This window comes from Carica papaya, chromosome 8, assembly GCF_054855325.1.
Source record: "Carica papaya isolate Zhongbai chromosome 8, ASM5485532v1, whole genome shotgun sequence".
In the NCBI taxonomy this organism is placed as follows: Eukaryota; Viridiplantae; Streptophyta; class Magnoliopsida; order Brassicales; family Caricaceae; genus Carica; species Carica papaya.
The window spans coordinates 1,606,508-1,625,424 of record NC_142316.1 but is presented as its reverse complement, the minus strand read 5'-3'; the positions used below and the strand labels follow the sequence as shown (position 1 = coordinate 1,625,424).

The 18,917-nt window shown below is 35.9% G+C and overlaps 1 protein-coding gene across 1 annotated transcript; it reads left to right on the top strand.

Annotated features, from left to right (window-relative positions):
• The first annotated feature begins 10,016 nt into the window (after positions 1 to 10,016).
• On the top strand, positions 10,017 to 18,650 carry UBP24 (ubiquitin-specific protease 24). The gene is made up of 7 exons (XM_022031738.2): positions 10,017 to 10,376; positions 11,124 to 11,783; positions 11,887 to 12,074; positions 15,199 to 15,446; positions 15,703 to 15,848; positions 17,417 to 17,593; positions 18,321 to 18,650. Exons 1-7 carry the CDS (start codon positions 10,362 to 10,364, stop codon positions 18,507 to 18,509), a joined length of 1,623 nt encoding a protein of 540 aa, XP_021887430.1. The 5' UTR covers positions 10,017 to 10,361; the 3' UTR covers positions 18,510 to 18,650.
• Positions 18,651 to 18,917: the final 267 nt, after the last annotated feature.

The window sequence follows — 18,917 nt, the reverse complement described above, 5'->3', positions numbered from 1 at the left end:
TCAAGTGTGTTTGACTATACATATATATATATATATAGTTGTAGAATCTTTAATAGGATATTATATTTTTAATCTTAGAATCTATATTTTTAATTGAATAATTCATTTTTATAAGTAAAGTATGTATTTGATCCGTTAGTAAAAAAAATTTTAACTTAATAGATTTGAATCAATATAGTAAAATTAAATCGACAGAATAATTTCAATAGGTTCAAGTTCAAACGTTTGATAGAAGTCAAGTTTCGTCGAACATACGTTCAAGTGTATGTGACTAACATATTTTATTATAAAATCTTTAATCCGATGTCATATTTTTAATTTTAGAATTTATTTTTTAAATTGAATAGTTTATTTTTACAAGTAAAGTATGCGTTTAGTCAGTTTAATTAATTTTTAAAAATTAAATATCATCTAACTCAATCGATTTAAATCAATTTAGTAAAAATTGAATCAACAGAATAATCTGTAATATCTGAATCCGAAATTTGGTTCGAGATTAATTTTAAAATTAAATAAATATATATATAAATATAATTTTTAAATTTATAAATTTTTATTTAATGTAAAATTAGGAAAAAAAAATAAGTAGATGATAAAATTGAAAATAATTTTGGAAAAAAAATGTGACAATTTGGATTCGAGATGTATTTTTGAAAAAAAAGTCAGAAACTATAAGTCAAAATGTAATTAAAAAAAAATTGTGTCACGTACGATGCCCAGTCAGCAGCCCCGACAAACTGGAGCCCGTCGTGTGGCAAGGCACGCTGACTCGGTGCCACGCGGGAGCAATCTACGTGCCCACGATCGGATAGTCCGGATGCGTTCTCGCGTACGTGGATGGTCCGGATCCGTTCCCTCCTCAAGCATGATCGGACGGTCGCGATTAGACGCAATGAACGGTTTAAATTCGTTCTCTTTTTAAATGCGATCATACGATACAGATCAAATCGCAATGAACAATCCATATTCATTTATTCTTTAAACGCGATCAGACGGTCGAGATCAAACGCGATGAACGGTCCAGATTTAAGGAAGACAGGTATAAATATCTCATTTCACACCGAACCCAAACTTTAGCCGCCAGCCCCCGCTGGAGAAAAAGAACCAGTTGCCGGATAAGAGAGCCGACAGTCGCTTGCCGCCCAAAAAAAGTAAAAATTCTCTTATTCGCTCAGAATTTGATTTTGAACACCCCCATAACCAAATCGGAGCAAAAGAAAAGGTGAATGACCCAGAAACTGCTGGTAAAGTCCAGCGGCGGCGCTGCGAAAAAAATCAAGAATCACCTCTGATGAGCCCCTTCCCGTTTCACGTTTCGTGCGATTGTTTCACCATCGTGTTCACCATTCTGTTTTTTACAAGTTGACCGAATAAAAACGCCCAGCAGCGAAAGTGAACCAATGGAGTTGCCGCACCGAAAAATGATGTCGCTGGTAAGTTTTTGTTTTTCGACTTTTTCGGCCAACCAAGACTCCTTAACGTGTTTTCTCGCATTGATGGGAATAAAACCGATCGAAATCAGCCAAAACTAGTCAAAAACGGCCAGTCCGAGGCTAGCCGCCACCGTCGCCGTTGACGGGGCATGGTGGTGCTGCCGTGCTGAAATTCTGAAATTAGCCGAAAAAAATTTTTAACACCGATTTTAGATTTTTTGGTGATATTTTTATGTACGTGAAGCATGTTTCTACCTCTGCAAGAAAATTCAGAAAACTTGAGGACCGCTAGTAGGCGCAGTAGAAAGTTCAGTATCTCGAACACCTATTCGGGTAAGAATCCATCACCTTATTTCATATTATATAATTGAAGTTTACTTATAAATAATATGGTATTTTGCATAATTTAGAAAACTTCGATAATTAATTACAGGTTACTAATGGAGTCGGAACCGGTTATTTATTATCGTTTGTCACGTTTTAACTGATTATTTAATTTTACAGTTTTAAATGCATGATAATACACTAGAATTAGTAAAATGATTCAGTTGTGTTCCCTTGATACATGTATTGCTTGTCTTGCATGATTTACAGTTAAATTGTGAAATTAAAAATTAAATGTAAACGGAAAATTACTTGGTTAAGTGAATTAATGAAACAATTGTCTTACTGGATATCCTAGGAGATGGTGGATAGACTGGGTACATAGGGAACCTTACCTCATACCGGATGGGGTATCAATGAACGATATTTTTGGCGCTCATACCGGACAGAGTATGGGGACGGCTCGATTCACCATCATACCAGACGGGGTATTGAGGGATGGTACATTTGGCACTCATACCAGGCAGGGTATAGGGACGGCCTGATTCACCCTCATACCGAATGGGATATTGAGGGACTGTACTTTTAGCACTCATATCGGACGGGTTATGGGAACGACCGGTTAGTTGACAAATTTTGTTATGGGTTCATGCGCAGTGGGACATCTCTATGGACCCCTAAGGATACCAATAAATAAATAAAAAGAAAAAGTTATTGTTCTGGCTAATTAAATATGAAATTATGATGTTGTTTATGTTATTGCCTCTATAGGTCGATTTTGAAAATCTTGTTACGGTAAGTATGCAATAAATAATTTTATTTTTTATAAATAAATTTACTTAATTTAAGAGTTCCATTAGTTATTTTTATGATTTTTACCAACCTTTATTTATATATTGATGAGTAGTGTGATATTCTTACTAGACTAATGTAGTTCACCATTTCATTAATCATTTTAGATGAAGATGACCAAGATCCAGATCCCGATTAACAAAGGGGTTGTGAATAGTTCACCATTCGGACTCCCTTTAAAGGCTAGTGAAAGTTGTCCTAGGATACCTAATTGTTTACTTTTCATTTATTTTTTTATTTTTCGCTTGTTCTTTTAGAAGGGTCATTCACATGGTCCTATTGGGTATTCTAAATTATTATGTAAGGAATATAAACCCTAACTCTATTATACCGCTTCCGCATTCAATTTGTAATTTTCTTTTCTTTTAAGTTCCACACCGTTACAGTTGGTATCAGAGCTAGGTTCCTCAGAACCATTCCTTACATAAAAACCTTAGGAAACACCAACAAAATGAATTATCACTCAACTATTCCTTGTGAAATGTAAGTACAGATAGATTATGAGAGGAAGACCCCCACTAAACCGAGCAGTCCGGGAGGGTTCACTCGAAAGGATGTTGATTGACTATTTGAAATACTGGAGAGACTCATCACTGTCCAGCAGGCCCGAGAGGAAAGGAGGGAGCTACCTGACCCTCACCCGCTACCACATGTTGAGCCACCCTTGCGGCGGGAGGATCCTGAGCCACTCCGGTACGACCTTACTCCTCCACAGTACCATTCGGCACCACCACAGTACAATATGGTGCCCCCCACTGTATCATCTACTACCACCACAGGGCCATCCATTTCATCCCCAGCACAATCCAGTCCCTCTTCCATGGGACCTAGTTCCTTCCATAATGGATCCAAACTACATTAAGAAGTATAAAAGACTAAACTCATCTAGTTTTGTAAGGGCATCCTCCTTTGAAGAAGCCAAGTACTGGTTAGCTACGACATATAAGGCCTTCATGACTCTTGGGGTGATTCTCGAACAAAGAGTTATACTTGTCACCTACATGCAGGTGGGAGGGGCAGGCCATTGGTAGCAACTCAAGAAGGCCACTCTGCCCGTTCCAGTCACTTAGGAACAATTCTTGATGGCCTTCAATGCAGAGTACCTCTAGAGCATCTTCGACATCTGAAGAAAATGGAGTTTGCACACCTGATATAGGGTGATATGACTGTATCAGAATATGCCCAAAAGTTCCTAGTGTTGGGTCGGTATTCCCCTGAGAGCATGATGGATGAAGGTATAAAGGTAAGAAAGTTCGAGTGGGGCCTTTGTACTGATATTAGACAACAGCTGTATATGTTCGAGCTCAATACTTACTCGATCTTTCTGGCAAGGCACAACTAGTGGAGAGGAACCTTCGTATTTTTTCTCAAGTAGTAGGGAACCTCAAGCCTTCGGTTTCACACTGTAGACTAACACCCACTACACTTGTTCAGCATAATAAGAGACCTAGGCTAGTGACTCAGACTCATCCTCGGATTTCAACAACAAGACGTCATAGGACTTGTCAGCATTGCAGTAAGGATCATAGGGACCAATTCTGCTATCGCCTCAACAATACTTGTCATATATGTGGGAGTGCTCACCATTACGCGAGAGAGTGTTCGAGAAATCAGAACCAGGTCAGACCTCATATCTAGGACAGGGCTTACAACCTCACTCAGCAAGATGCAGAAGCCAACCTAGACGTGATACAAAGCAAACCTAAGAAAAAAATTTGTATTCGAGAGATTTTGGTAATCTGAGACTTTTCAGATGTGTTCCCAGATGAACTACTCAAACTATTAGTGGACAGAGAAATTGAATTCTCCATACATCTTCAGCTAAACACCCAGCCTATTTCAGTTGTCCCTTACTGCATGAGTCGTGTGGAGATGGAGGAGCTGAGAAACCAGATCAATGAATTGTAGGATAGTGGATTCATTCGACATAGTGTGTCTCTTTAGGATGTTAGAGTCACATTTATAAGGAAGGGGGATGAGACATTAAAGTTATGTATTGACTATAGAAGACTGAATAGGGTCACGATCAAGAACAAGTACCCCATCTCCATAATTGATTACTTTTTTGATCAGTTGCAGGGTGCCCAGACCTCCTCCAAAATAGATGTGCATTAGTTTACTATCAAGTAAAGATCAAGCCAGAAGACATTCCCAAAACAGCTTTTCAAACTAGGTACGGACACTATAAGTTCCTAATCATGCCATTTGGACTAATCAACGCACCAACCATCTTCATGGATTTGACGAACAAGGTTTTCAAATAATTTCTGTATCAGTTCGTCATTGTATTTATCGATGATATCATGCTCTATTCAAAAAGTAAAGAGGAACACACTCATCATCTGACTCAGATTTTACAAGTTCTTAAAAAAAATTATATGTAAAGTTGAGTAAGTGTGGGTTCTAACTCGAGTAAACTACCTTCCTATGACACATTATATCAAGAGATGAAGTGTCGATGAACCCCGAAAAAGTTGATGCAGTGCTCGACTGGAAAAAATTGACATCGGTCAAAGAGATTCATAGTTTTATAGGGATGACAAGTTATTACCGCAGGTTTATGGAATGATTTTCTAGCCTAGCTGCTCTTTTGACTTGGCTCACAAAGAATAACATCAAGTTTGAGTGGAACGAGAACTGTTAAAGGAGTTTTTCAAAACTAAATAAGTGGTTGACTATTGCACCTGTGTTGGCCTTACCGAGCAGGACAGGTGGATATACAGTTTATAGTGATGTCTCATACCCGGGATTGAGTTGTGTTTTGATGCAGCATGAGAAGGTCATATCCTATGGGTCCAGGAAGTTGAAGAGTTATGAGAAAAATTACTTCACCCATGACTTAGAACTTGCCGCGATTATCCGCGTCTTGAAGACTTGGCGTCATTACTTGTATAGAGAGACATTTCATATCTATACTGACCATTAGAGCTTGAAACACATATTCACTCAAAAATATCTCAACATGCGTCAGAGAAGATGGATATAACTCTTCAATGACTACGATTACAACATCTTGTATCACCTAGATAAATGCAATGTAGTAGCCGACACACTTAGCAAAAAAAGCGCATGTATATTAGCTCACCTAATTATTTCAAAATATAAAGTGATAGGGGCCGCACAACAGGTACGATTTCAAGACTTGAAGAGAGTTACATATTTTGTCCACCTGACTGTTCAACCTGAATTGATCTAGAGAATAAAAGAAGTTCAATCCACCGATTCCACCCTAGCAACCCTCAAGAAAGATACATAATAGGGAGTAAATTCATATTTTTGATTCCTTGCCAATGGGTTGCTTAGATTTCAAGACATGATGTGTGTTCCATGTGACAGTGAATTGAAAAAAGATACCATGACAGAGACTCATAGCTCAGAGTTTGTCATGCATCTCGAAAATAATAAGATATATCAAAGTATGCGACTCCGATTTTGATAGAACGAGATGAAAATAGAGGTGGTCGACTTTGTTTCCAAGTGTTTTGTATGTCAGAAAGTCAAGACAGAACATCAACATCCAGACGGACTACTTCAGTTATTACCAATTCCAGAGTGGAAGTGAGAACACATCACAAACAAATTTTATGACATGATTGTCTAGGACACACTCAAGACATTATGCCATTTGGGTAATTGTTGACCGACTCACCAAGTCTTCCCACTTTTTGGCCATCAAGATAACTGACTCCTTGAACAAGTTAACAAAAATGTATATCCAGGAGATAGTCAGGTTATATGGAGTGCTAGTGACAGTAGTGTTCGACAGGGACTCCAAGTTCATTTCTCGATTCTGGTCTAGTTTTCAGCAAACCATGGGAGCGAAACTGTCCCTTAGTACTGCATTCCACCCTCAGACCGATGGACAATCAGAAAGGACAATCCGCACACTAGAGGATATGCTCTGAGCTTGTGTTCTTAACTTCGGGGGCCATTGGGATGATCACTTATCCTTAATAGAGTTCGCCTACAATAACAATTACAAATAAAGTATCAGCATGGCTCCGTACGATGCATTATATGGTCGCCCATGCGGATCACCGATATGTTAGGAAGAGGTGAGTAATAGAAAATTATTCCTCTCAGATCTTGTGAATGAGACTACAACCAAAATAGTTAAGAATATGATGAATATCCAGATGACTCAGAGCAAGCAGAAGAGTTATGCGGACACCCGGAGGAGGGATTTAGAATTTGAGAAATATGATCGAATGTTCTTTAAAGTCACTCATTTCAAGGGAATCAATAAGTTTGACACGAGGAAAAACTAATTTTTGATTCATTGGGCTATTCAAAATCTTAGACAAAATTAGTACTGCCGTTTATAAACTGACACTACCTCTAAAACTATATAGAGTCCATAATGTGTTTCATATGTTCATGTTAGGCAAGTACAACATGGACACCTCTCATATCTTGGCCCACGAGCCCCTTTCACTCTAGGAGAATTTACCACATGAGGAGATACCGGTAGGTATTGTGAATCGAAATAGCAGAGTACTCCGCAATTGAGAAATTCCTTTTATTAAGGTTTTATGACAGAATCATACACACAGAGAGGCCACATGGGAGCTACAATCAGACTTTAGAGCCTAGTATTCCCAACTATTTAATTGAGAGAGAGAGATACAAATTTGAGAGACCAAATTTCTTTTAAGGGGGGAGAGTTGTAATACCCGGTCTCGAAATTTAGTCCGAGATTAATTTTAAAATTAAAAAATATATATAAATATAAATTTTAAATTTATACATTTTTATTTAATATAAAATTAAGAAAAATATAGGTGGATGATGAAATTAAAAATAATTTGAAAAAATTACACCACGTAGGATGCCCAGTCATAAGCCCCAACGAACTAGAGCGCACCGTGTGGTAAGGCACGCTGACTTGGTTCCATGCGGGAGGTCACACTGGCAATCCACGTGCCTGTGATCGGACGACCCGGATGCGTTCCCGCACGCGTGGACGGTCCGGATCCATTTCCTCCTCAAGCACGATCGGATGATCGCGATTAAACGTAATGAACGATCCAGATTTGTTCTCTCTTTAAACGCGATCTTACGGTCCAGATCAAATTGCGATGGACGGTGCAGATTCATTTTCTCTTTAAATGCGATCGGACGGTTGAGATTAAACGCGATAAACGGTCCAGATTTAAGGAAGACGAATATAAATATCTTACTTCATACTGAATTCAAACACTAACCGCCAGCCCCCCGCCGGAGAAGAAGAATCAACTGCTAGAGAATGGAGCCGACTGCTGCCCGTCGCCTCGCTGGAGCCACCTCCGACTGCCAAAAAAAGTAAAAATTCTCTTATTCGCTCGGAATTTGATTTTGGACACCTTCATGGCCAAATCAGAGCAAAAGAAAAGACGAATGAGCCAAAAACTGCAGTAAAGCCCAACAGCACTGTCGTAGGAAAAAATCATAAATCGTTTTCGATGAGCCCCTTCTTGTTTCCTATTTCATACGATTTTTCCACCATTGTGTTCACCATTATGTTTTTTACAGGTTGACCAAAGAAAAACACCCAACCGCGAAGGTAGCCATCGCACTGGAAAATTCCACCACTGGTAAGTTTTTATTTTTCAATTTTTTCAACCAACCGAGACCCCTTAACGTGTTTTCTCGCAAGGATGGGTATAAAATTGATCGAAATCGACTAAAACTAGCCAAAAACGGCCAGTTCGAGGCAAACGCCACTGTGGACGGCAGCGCCATCGCCGTAGCACGGCGGTGCCGCCATGCCGGAATTTTGAAATTAGTTGGAAAAGATTTTTAACACCGATTTTGGATTTTTTGGAGATATTTTTAGATACATGAAGCGTGTTTTTACCTCCGTAGAAAAATTCAAGAAACTTGGGGACTGCTAGTAGACACAGTAGCAAGTTCAGTATTTCAGACACTGATTTGGGTAAAAATTCCTCACTTTATTCTCTGTTATAGAATTGAAATTTAATTATAAATACTACGGTATTTTGCATAATTTAGAAAACTTTGATAATTAATTATAGGTTACTAATGAAGTCGAAACTGGTTATTTATTACTGTTTATCATGTTTTAATTGATTTTTTTATTTTATAATTTTAAATGAATGATAATACACTGGAATTAGTAAGATGATTCAGTTGTGTTTTCTTAATACATGTATTGCTTGCCTTACGTAATTTACAGTTAAATTGTGAAACTGACAATTTAAAGTAAACGAGAAATTACTTGGTTAAATGAATTAATGAAATGGTTGTCTTACTAGATATCTTGTGAGATGGTGGACAGACCGGGTAAATAGCGAACCCTACCATGAACATTATCTCATACTGGACGGGGTATCAAGCAATGGTATTTTTGATGCTCATACCGGAAGGGATGTGGGGATGACCCCATTCACCCTCATACCGGACGAGATATTGAGGGATGGTACCTTTGGCGCTCATACCGAACAGAGTATGGAAACGACCCGATTCACCTTTATATCGGACAGGGTATTGAGATAATGTACTTTTGGCACTCATGCCGGACGGGGTATGGGAACGGCCGGTTAGTTGACAAGTTTTGTTATGAGTTCACGTGTAGTGTGACATCCCTATGGATTCCTAGGGATACCAGTAAGCAAATAAAAAATAAAAGTTGTTGTTCTTACTAATTAAATATGAGATTATGATGTTGTTTGTGTTATTGCCTTTATAGGTCAGTTTTGAAAATTTCGCTACAGTAAGTATGCAATAAATAATTTTATTTATGATAAATAAATTTACTTAATTTAAAAGATCAATTAGTTATTTTATTGATTTTTACAAACTTTCATTTTTGTATCAGTGAGTAGTGTGATATTCTTACTGAGTTAGTGTAACTCACTCTTTCATTAACCATTTGAGATCAAGAGAACTAAGATCCAGATCCCGATCAACAAGGGGATTGTGAATAGTTCACCACCCGAACTCCCTTCAAAAGTCAGTGAAGGTCGTCATAGGATAACTAATTGTTTACTTTTCATTTATTTATCAATTTTTCGTTTGTTATTTTAGAATGGTCATTCTCGTAACCATATTGAGTATTCTAAATTGTTGTGTAAGGAATGTAAACCCTAATTCTATTATTTTGGTTCCGCATTAAATTTATAATTTATTTTCTTTTAAGTTCCGGACCGTTACATGATCTCAATCGGTTCAATTGTTAGAAAAAAATATAAGTCTAGTCAGATATGTATTTAATTAAGTATGTTTTAGCTCTTATTCAAATGTGATTAACTATATAAATTTTATTTTAAAGTTTTTGATGAGGTACGAGATTCTTAATCTTTAAAATTCATGTTTTAATTGGATAATTACTATTTTAATCTTTTTTGCTAATTTTTTTTTTTTTTGAAAAAATCCTTTAAAACCCTTGGGAAGTATTGATATAAAGAGATCAAGGCAAGTGCCCAATCCAGCCTCTTCCTAACCCTGCCGAAGAAACCCTATTCTCTTTCTTCTACACTGTCGATGCTCCGTCGTGGTGAGCTTGGACACAACGGAGGAGAGGGTTTGTTTATTAAATGCTCTCTCTCTTTCAATCGCTCATCGTCTCTTCTTATTTCATGTCTTCTTCAATCGATTCCATTCTATTCTCTGCTCGTTCAGGGTGGTTTCAAACCCTAGGTCTCTTTTTCGCTCTGAATATCTCCTTAATACGCTTTGTTTCCTCCCTTTTTTATCTTCCTCCGTCTCATACGTCGAGGTCTCTGTGTTCTCGGTTTCGGTCTTGTGCAAAACATGAGGGATTCTAAGGTAATAGTTTTATTGACTTTTCTTTTCCATTACTCTAATTTTTTTTTTCTTTCGGTTCATCCTTGTGGTTATATTTTTCAATTGTTATTAATGCTCTCTTCTGCGCTTGTAAAGTTGGAAACTTGATCTGGTTAATGCTTTCATTATAAAGTGTTGCATGTATGGGACATAATGATGCCTATGTAATGAGCAATTGGAAATTTTTGTATTGGGGCGAGGTTTGGTGGAATGTAGTTGAATATAGTGCTTTGTTTCGAATATGAAGTGCTTTTTTTTGGCAAATCTTCCCTTTTTTGAAGTTAGGACTAGGGGGTTTAATTGGATGTCTTATACTTGATTAGTGAGGGAAACTGTTCCAAATAAGATTGGAAGGCACAAAGCAGAATTTTATAGGTGATTAGATGGGAGACAATGTTGGGTTTATGTAAATGAGGGTGCTTTTGTGCATCTTATGTTTTGTGAAAATTTGCATTCCTATTACCAGACAAGGGTTACCCCAGTTTATGCTGACACAATTGCGGGATATTATGTAGATATATCACCCCAAATTCAAGCTTATTAATTTTCCAGCTAGTTATTAATTGTGATAACATCTTAAATTGGTTCTTGGTGGATTTAATTTGTGTTGTCTGCTTTTTGTATGCGCTTATATGGTTGTATATCATTACTCAATGCGATTCATTAGGATGCTTGCTTCATTGTTGGTTTTCATCTTTTGCACTTCACATTTTCTTTTCTCCCTCGAAGGTACTAGTATTTGGATCATTCACTGAAGATGAAACCAGGTCATTGCTAAGTCAATCTGCTGGGGCTGCAGAAAAGCATTTGGGGAAGGAAAAATTGCAGTTTGGTTCATTGAATGTTGCTACTGGAAGATCTGTGGGCTCTAATAATGGTGCCGTGAGGAGGCAGCTTGGTTCTGCAGATGGTCCCATTAGTTTTGAATCATCAAATTTTATTCCAAAAGATGAGAACATTACAGAAAAATCTAAAGATTTTGTGCCAAACGTGTTGGAACATCCAAAGGAAAATGGATGTGTTGTGAAGTACAATGAGAACTCTATCCTCTGTAATGGGGTGAAAGATCTTGAAAAAGATGATGTTGACTTTAGTTCATTGCATATTTCTCATGATGAAGGTGGTCCCCTGCATCCGTCCCCAAGTTTGAAATTTCATGTCCTTGACAGTGAAATTTTGAAGAATAGGGATGGTTTAACAGCATGCACGTCCAAAAAGAATAGTGAGAAGGCTTTAAATGGGCCTGTTGCAGTTGTTAGAAACATAATTCCTCGAGGCTTGATCAACACAGGAAATTTATGTTTTCTCAATTCAACTCTGCAGGCTCTTTTGTCTTGTTCTCCATTTGTTCAGCTCTTACAGGATCTCAGACTTTGGACCATTCCCGAGGTCTGTAACATAGCTAACCAAAAAAGTAAACATTTTATGGATTTGAAGTGTTCTGTGTGAAGCTTGGACATACTTAATACTTTGTGTTATTTTGATTCATTAGGTTGGCTATCCGACTTTAACGGCTTTTGCAGAATTCATGTCTGATTTAGATGTATCTGGCAGTTCGAGCTTAATGAAGAAAGACTCAACTGTTTTGGAGATTGCTCGGCCGTCTAGCCCTTCTATGTTTGAGGGGGTTCTTAGAAATTTTACTCCAGATGTGCCAAATGGCATTTCAGGCAGGCCAAGGTTTGTGAGCTCTCTCTGCTGGTTATTAATTTTTGAACTTTCATCCTCAATTAGATTTTTGCCCTGCACGGATTGTTGTCCTAATGAGATCTTTAATTAATTATACAATTTTCATTTCAGTGAAAATCTTAATATGATATGTTTAGTTTGATATAGTTCATGAGAAAGTTAAATAGAATATGTAATTAACTTAGTTTTAGTATAAATTTTTAATTACAACGAGTCGATTTTTAATGAATTAATTTAGTTTAAGTAGAATTTTAAATTATTCAGTTAATATAAATTTTAATTTAGATAAATAATAAATTCTTTCAAAATATGTGATAATTAAAATTATTTAATTTTATCTAATTTTTATCTTAATTTGGATAAATTATAAATTATAATCAATTTATCTTACATGTAAGCAATGGGAAGTAAAGTTGTTTTGTTCATATGGATAAATTATGAATTCTAATCAAACTGTATCCTGTACCTAAATAAGATTTAAAATTGTAAATCAATGGTTAAAATTTTTTTGCAACATGGGTTAGTGTCGTATCTTCTATTAATTCTTTTTTGAAGTAAAAATAGTAATTTTCTAATAATTTTTTAATGGAGTGATATCTTTTTTTTAGATAAAAAGAATAAATATATTAATTATACAGCACCAAAGGGGTGCCACCCATGTACAAAATATTTACATTTCAGTTAGAACTTCGATGATATTTACATTTCAGTTAGAACCCGCTAAGGTCATGTCCCAGGATTAGAGACCCAAAAACATTAAACAACGTATCTCTAATTCTATTCATATCCCCATATACTCACCAAATGCACTATTTTTTATTGGTTATATGCGTGACTATCGTTTTGCAGCACATGTAACATAAGTAGATAGATCCAGTCCAAAAGTCGCTATATGCATCCGAGTCAATACACTGAATAAAACAACTCATCTCTCTTCAGCAACCTACTCCTTGAAGAAAAAGAAAATAGTATAACACGAATAGGTAGATGAAAGACGAAAATTACTATATGCATGCAAGTGAGTCCACCGACTGAATAGATAAAGTAATGTCATGTATTACATGAATTTTATTAATATTGAGTTAGATATAGAAGATGAAGGGGTACATATAGGCAGAGAGTTAGTTTTGTTCAAATAAATAATATCAGTAATAGATAATAGATGATGATAGTGATTATATAGTTTTAATAAGATAGCCAATAAAATTTTTGATTAGATATTTTAAGTTTACTAAATCCTTATGTGGATAAGATTACAAATTTTGGGTACTATTTAAATTTGCAAAATTATTTCCAAATAATAGGAGTATTATAGCAGATGATAGATGATAATAACTATGATGTATCTTAATTAGATATTTTAATTTTAGTCCATTCCTAATTAGACAAGAGAAGACCTGATTCAGGCTGGTAATGCTGGGAAAGTGAAGAGAAGACCCCACTGTCTGGGGCTTTGGAAGAATGTTTTGCTTCAGTTGCCCCAATTCAGGGACTGCATCTGCTAGGATCTTGGTAGGGGTGACAGGATAAAGTTTTGGTTGAATGATTTGATTGATGGGGGAAGCCTTAATAATAGAGGCCCCAGTATTTTTGCAATTGTTCAAGATAGGAACATGGTAATCAAAGAGGCCTACAGAGTGGTTAATGACAATATTGAGTGATTGAACAATGTCAACAGAAATTTGAACAACTGGGAGATTGGGGAGTATATTGACCTGCTCCAGATTTTGGCTGCCCAACATATTAGTTCTGGTAAAGATCAAGTGAAATGGAAGCTGGAAAAAATTGGTGTCTTTACTGTCAAGTCCATGTACAACCATATTTTGAGTGAGGAGGGTAGTAGAGGCCTGAGATTCCCTGCTTCACAGATGTGGAAAACCAGGGGTTCCCTGAGAATTGCATTCTTTGGTTGGGAAGCTTGCAGGGAATGTATTCTCACCATTGATAAACTGAAAGTTAGAGGACAGGTGATGGTCAACAGATGTTTTTTGCTCTAGAATGCTGAGGAAACCTGTAATCACTTGCTGTTATGGTGTTCTGGGGCTTTTGAGATTTGGTCCATGATTTACGGTTTGATGGGGGTCAGCTGGGTAATTGCTGGTTCTGTTTTTGATTAGATATGGGCTTGGGAAGGTCTAGGCAGAAAAAGTAACTATGTCAAGATCATTCCTTTGTCTGTGATTTGGATCCTTTGGAAGGAAAGAAATTATAGAGCATTTGAGGGTATAAAAGCTGATCTGTATAGGTTAAAGGAAGAATGGATCCATTATTTTGGCCTTATTATGCTTGGCCATGACATGGCTAGTGATGTAGATTTTGGGAATGTCATCGACATGTTAACACACTTGTAAATCTTTTGTAAATGGGTGGTATCCCCTTCATTGATACCTTGTTAATATAATCTCTTACACTTTTTATTTCAAAAAAAAAAAAATCCTAATTAGATAAGATTAGAATTTTGAGTATTATTTAAAATTCTATCCTTATATCATGCACAAAGGTACCAAGGGGTACCACTCGAATTCTATCTTTATATGTTTAGAAAATTATTTCAAACAATAAGAATATTACATGTGGCAATTTGCTATTGTTGCTTTTATATATAAATAATTTATTATGTAAAAGAGAAACCCTTAATTAAAAATAATTCCTTAATTAATGAAGAATTGCATCGCATGTGGCTCTGTGGACATAATCATATTGTGGAACCACGCAAAATTCTGGATTTTCTCTCTTTTGAAGTTATTGGGGTGTTGTGCACAGCACTTAATATAATTAAAATGCGTATTCATCACTGTGCACTTATCTTTTTACTTAAATACCTGTTTTACAACATTATTTTTGCAGTACGCACCCAAAAACTATATTTTAAAAATCAGCAATTTTTTATTAGGTTTCTTGTAAGCACTTATGGTGTTCTTCTGGCCAAGCCAAAGAGCCTCAAAGTATATCAGTAATATGTTTTGGACATGTATTATTCTCTTGAGAATAGGAAAGAATGTATTTCTTATCATGTTCATGTTTGAATATAATATGCCATTCTTGCAATATATTGTTTTCCAATTATCATGAATATTTATAAAGTTTATTCTGAAAACTATTTCACCTCTTTCAGGCAGGAAGATGCTCAAGAATTTCTGAGTTTCATTATGGATCAAATGCATGATGAATTACTTAAGCTTGGAGGGCAGGCCACTAGCTGCAATGGAGTCAAATCATCTCTCGTGTCTTCTGCCGAAGATGATGAGTGGGAGACAGTTGGCCCAAAGAATAAGTCAGCAGTGACAAGAACACAAAGCCTCATTCCTTCAGTGCTAAGTGACATTTTTGGTGGACAATTGAGAAGTGTGGTGAAGGCAAGAGGTTGGCCCATGTTCCTATTTCTACTTCATACAGGACATATAACTCCATAAATTTTTTCTGCAGTGTCAGTTGCTTTAATTGGAAGATAGTTTACTTTTTGTTTCTACTCATGTCAGAATTTATAATGTGTATATTGACAATGGATTTTGCTTTTGTTTATTTACCTTTTTCTCCTGGGTATCTTCCTTTTTTGTTTTGAGAAAAAAAAATTTCAACTGTTTTTGTGATTCCATTCCATTTCTTTTGTCTGGATTAGGAAACAAAGCTTCTGCTACTGTTCAACCATTTCTACTGCTCCATCTTGATATTTATCATGAAGCTGTTTGTACTATTGAGGATGCTCTACGTTTGTTTTCTGCACCAGAAAATCTTGAGGGATATCGGACATCTGCCACTGGAAAGGTATTTAATATTTGCATTTCCTTTCACTTTAATCTTACTCATGTTACTTTTTAAAATAATATTTTGATATCGAGAAAATGATATATGAATCGTGGCTGGTTTGGAAGGTACTGGACATACTGATTTCTTGATAGGATTACTTGTGTAGTTGAAAAAATATCTCATGTACTATGATCCTGCTGGAGATCTTAGCTGATTTTATGTCTGGATTATCCAATGCATTCCTGAAAAAGTTGTACTCCACATTTAGTTATAATGCAACAATTATTGAACAATGATCTTGCTCTCTACTGTCCTAGTGGATAAGGAACAAACCTTACTCACTTGATGACAGTTTGTGGGTAGAGACTGCCTTGTTCAAGGTTATTATTGAATAAGGAAGAAGAGTAGAGAATTAGAAATTTGAAGGTTTAACATCAATTTATTGTTTCTTTTGACAGAGATTGTGATATAGAATGGGTTAATACTAGATTTCTTAAACAAATTAGAAATTATAATTATATTAAATGTAAACAACTATACTATTTAGGAGTATTATTATATTATTTAGGAGTGCTATTATAGTTTTAGTAGCTTAGGATTTTATTCTTGTTAGAGTAGGAGTTTATTCTTATTAGTATTTTTTCTATTTGTATGAGAATTAGTATTCTGAAGTCTACAAGATTACTGTTCCTTGTTTAATTTTAGTTAGGAAAAGTTATCTAGAGATTATTATAAGTAGCTATATAATGCACTTATTGATTATTTAAGTTATTCAGTAATATTTTGAGAATTCCTTGATTTTCTGGTTGCATGATGTAATCAAACATTTAAATGTGATGCTTATGACTTTCTAGATCTGATGTATAAGAAGCTTAGGTGTGATATTTAGGTTTTTTTTCTCCAAAACCCAAAAAAAAAAAAAAAAAAAAAAACCCTAAGTGGACAAATCAATCCTATTTGTCCTACATCAGATTGTATCAACTAATTGTATGTGCCATGCTTTGTTGAATGACTGTTGACCTACTTGAGAAATATTAATTGGAGTTGGGTACTTCTAACAAAGATAGGTCCCATAAATTCGGATATTGTTTTGCTTGTTTAGTGCAATTGAAGTAAGGAAATTGCTGGAATTCCTTATAATTCACGTGAATTTCCAATTTTTACTTAAAACTTCTGTTTTCTATAATTTGGTTAACTTCCAAATAAGATCTGATTACAACTCGTGTATTGTACTTCCTTTGTTCACTTCAAAAACCCATACCTCGTATTTTACCCATCAAACTCACAAACATAGGTTAAGTTTCCCATATGAGTTCTACATCCGAATTGGAGTAGAATTATGCATGAGTATGTGAATACTTACCTAAGGGTCATGGACATTAGTTACTTCTATTTCAAGTCTAGACAAGGATTCATTACAATTTGATATTTTTCAAGGAACTTAAGAATGACGTATACTCTGGCTGGTAAGTTACTGGTGCTTTGATCCAGATACCATTGTTTCCTGGCCTTAAGATCAAGTGTTTGTGAGTATAAGTGGTGTATTTTTATCCGTTGAATATTGATGTATTTTTAATGCCATGCAGGCTGGTGTAGTGAATGCCAGAAAATCCATTAAGATACAGAAGCTCTCAAAGATAATGATACTGCATCTTATGCGTTTCGGTTATGGAAGTCAAGGAAGTACAAAGCTGCATAAGCCGGTGCGCTTTCCTCTTGAATTAGTGCTGGGTCGGGAACTGCTTGTTTCCCCATCTAATGAGGTATAGTCCTTTACATCGTTTTAATGCCAGATAGTGAATTGATTTATTGTTTTATGGTTCTTTAGAAAAAAAGTATTTAGTTGAGTAAATTAATCTTCAAGTTCACCTTTTTGAGGCTTTGCAAAAATGCAATTACTTATGCTTCTAAAAGCAAACCTACCCATGTAGATTAAATCGACTGGGACTTGGTTCACATTTTGCTCAATAGTCATTCCCATTCTAACTAGTTTCGTAAATTTATTTTTTGTTTTAGTTTTGACACGTAAACATGATTTACATCTTTGAGCTAACTTACCCTCTTTTGAAATACTTGGGATTTATATTTCCAGTTGCTAATCTGAGAGATAGGATTTTATTTCAATGAGAGGTAGGAATGGGAATTCTACGTTTACTTCCAAGGATTTCAAGGTTGGTTGTAGTTATCAAATATAAAATCAAGCCAGATAAATATTAAGCATAGGAATCAGTAACAGAACTAGAATTGAGTGAAATGGGGAAGGAGAGAAATCAATAATTAATTAGGACGTAATATACTTTTATGGAACCTGTGGCAAGTAGTTAGTACTTTTATCAAGTGTGTAGAGGTTAGGATAATATTTGCTCTAGTTTTTAAAATATCATTTCTTGAACAAGTTTGAGTATTTGTCATTATATGGTAGATAAAAGGCACTGAGCAAAAGCGAGATTTGGATGGCTGATAGGTTTCCCATCTCTTTTATTGGTGCAGGGTCGAAAATATGAGCTTGTAGCCACCATAACCCACCATGGTAGAGAACCCTCAAAGGGACATTATACAGCAGATGCTCGTCATCACAGCGGACAGTGGCTACGATTTGATGATGCATCTGTCACTGCTATTGGAACGAACAAGGTGCTGCATGACCAAGCATATGTCCTTTTTTACAAACAAATATAGATGGCAAAGAAGCTAGCTTTTAATTTTATCCATTTGAAAGAAAAAATTCTGTTTGCGTGTATTTTAATTGGCTTTTAGTATACTGGGATAGTGGTTCTGATGCTCATCTAATGAAAAACCTTAACACTAAGGAGTTGACAAGGTGTGACTATCTGATTTCTAAACTCTTCATGCTTGATTTGTGAGGATTACATAATTTATGGCTTAGTTTGTATTTGGTCTTTTGACTGTTTACTCAATCATGGGATGTTTGTTTCCGAGCAATTGGACGATTACGTTGGACGATTATGTTGGACCATGTTTATAATGAGTTCAGCATTTGTTGGAAGAATTACAATAGTAAAGTTGTGCCACATGTTTTTTTAAGGGAATGAGATGTTTTGCAGAGTTTCTTTAGTTATGGTTATA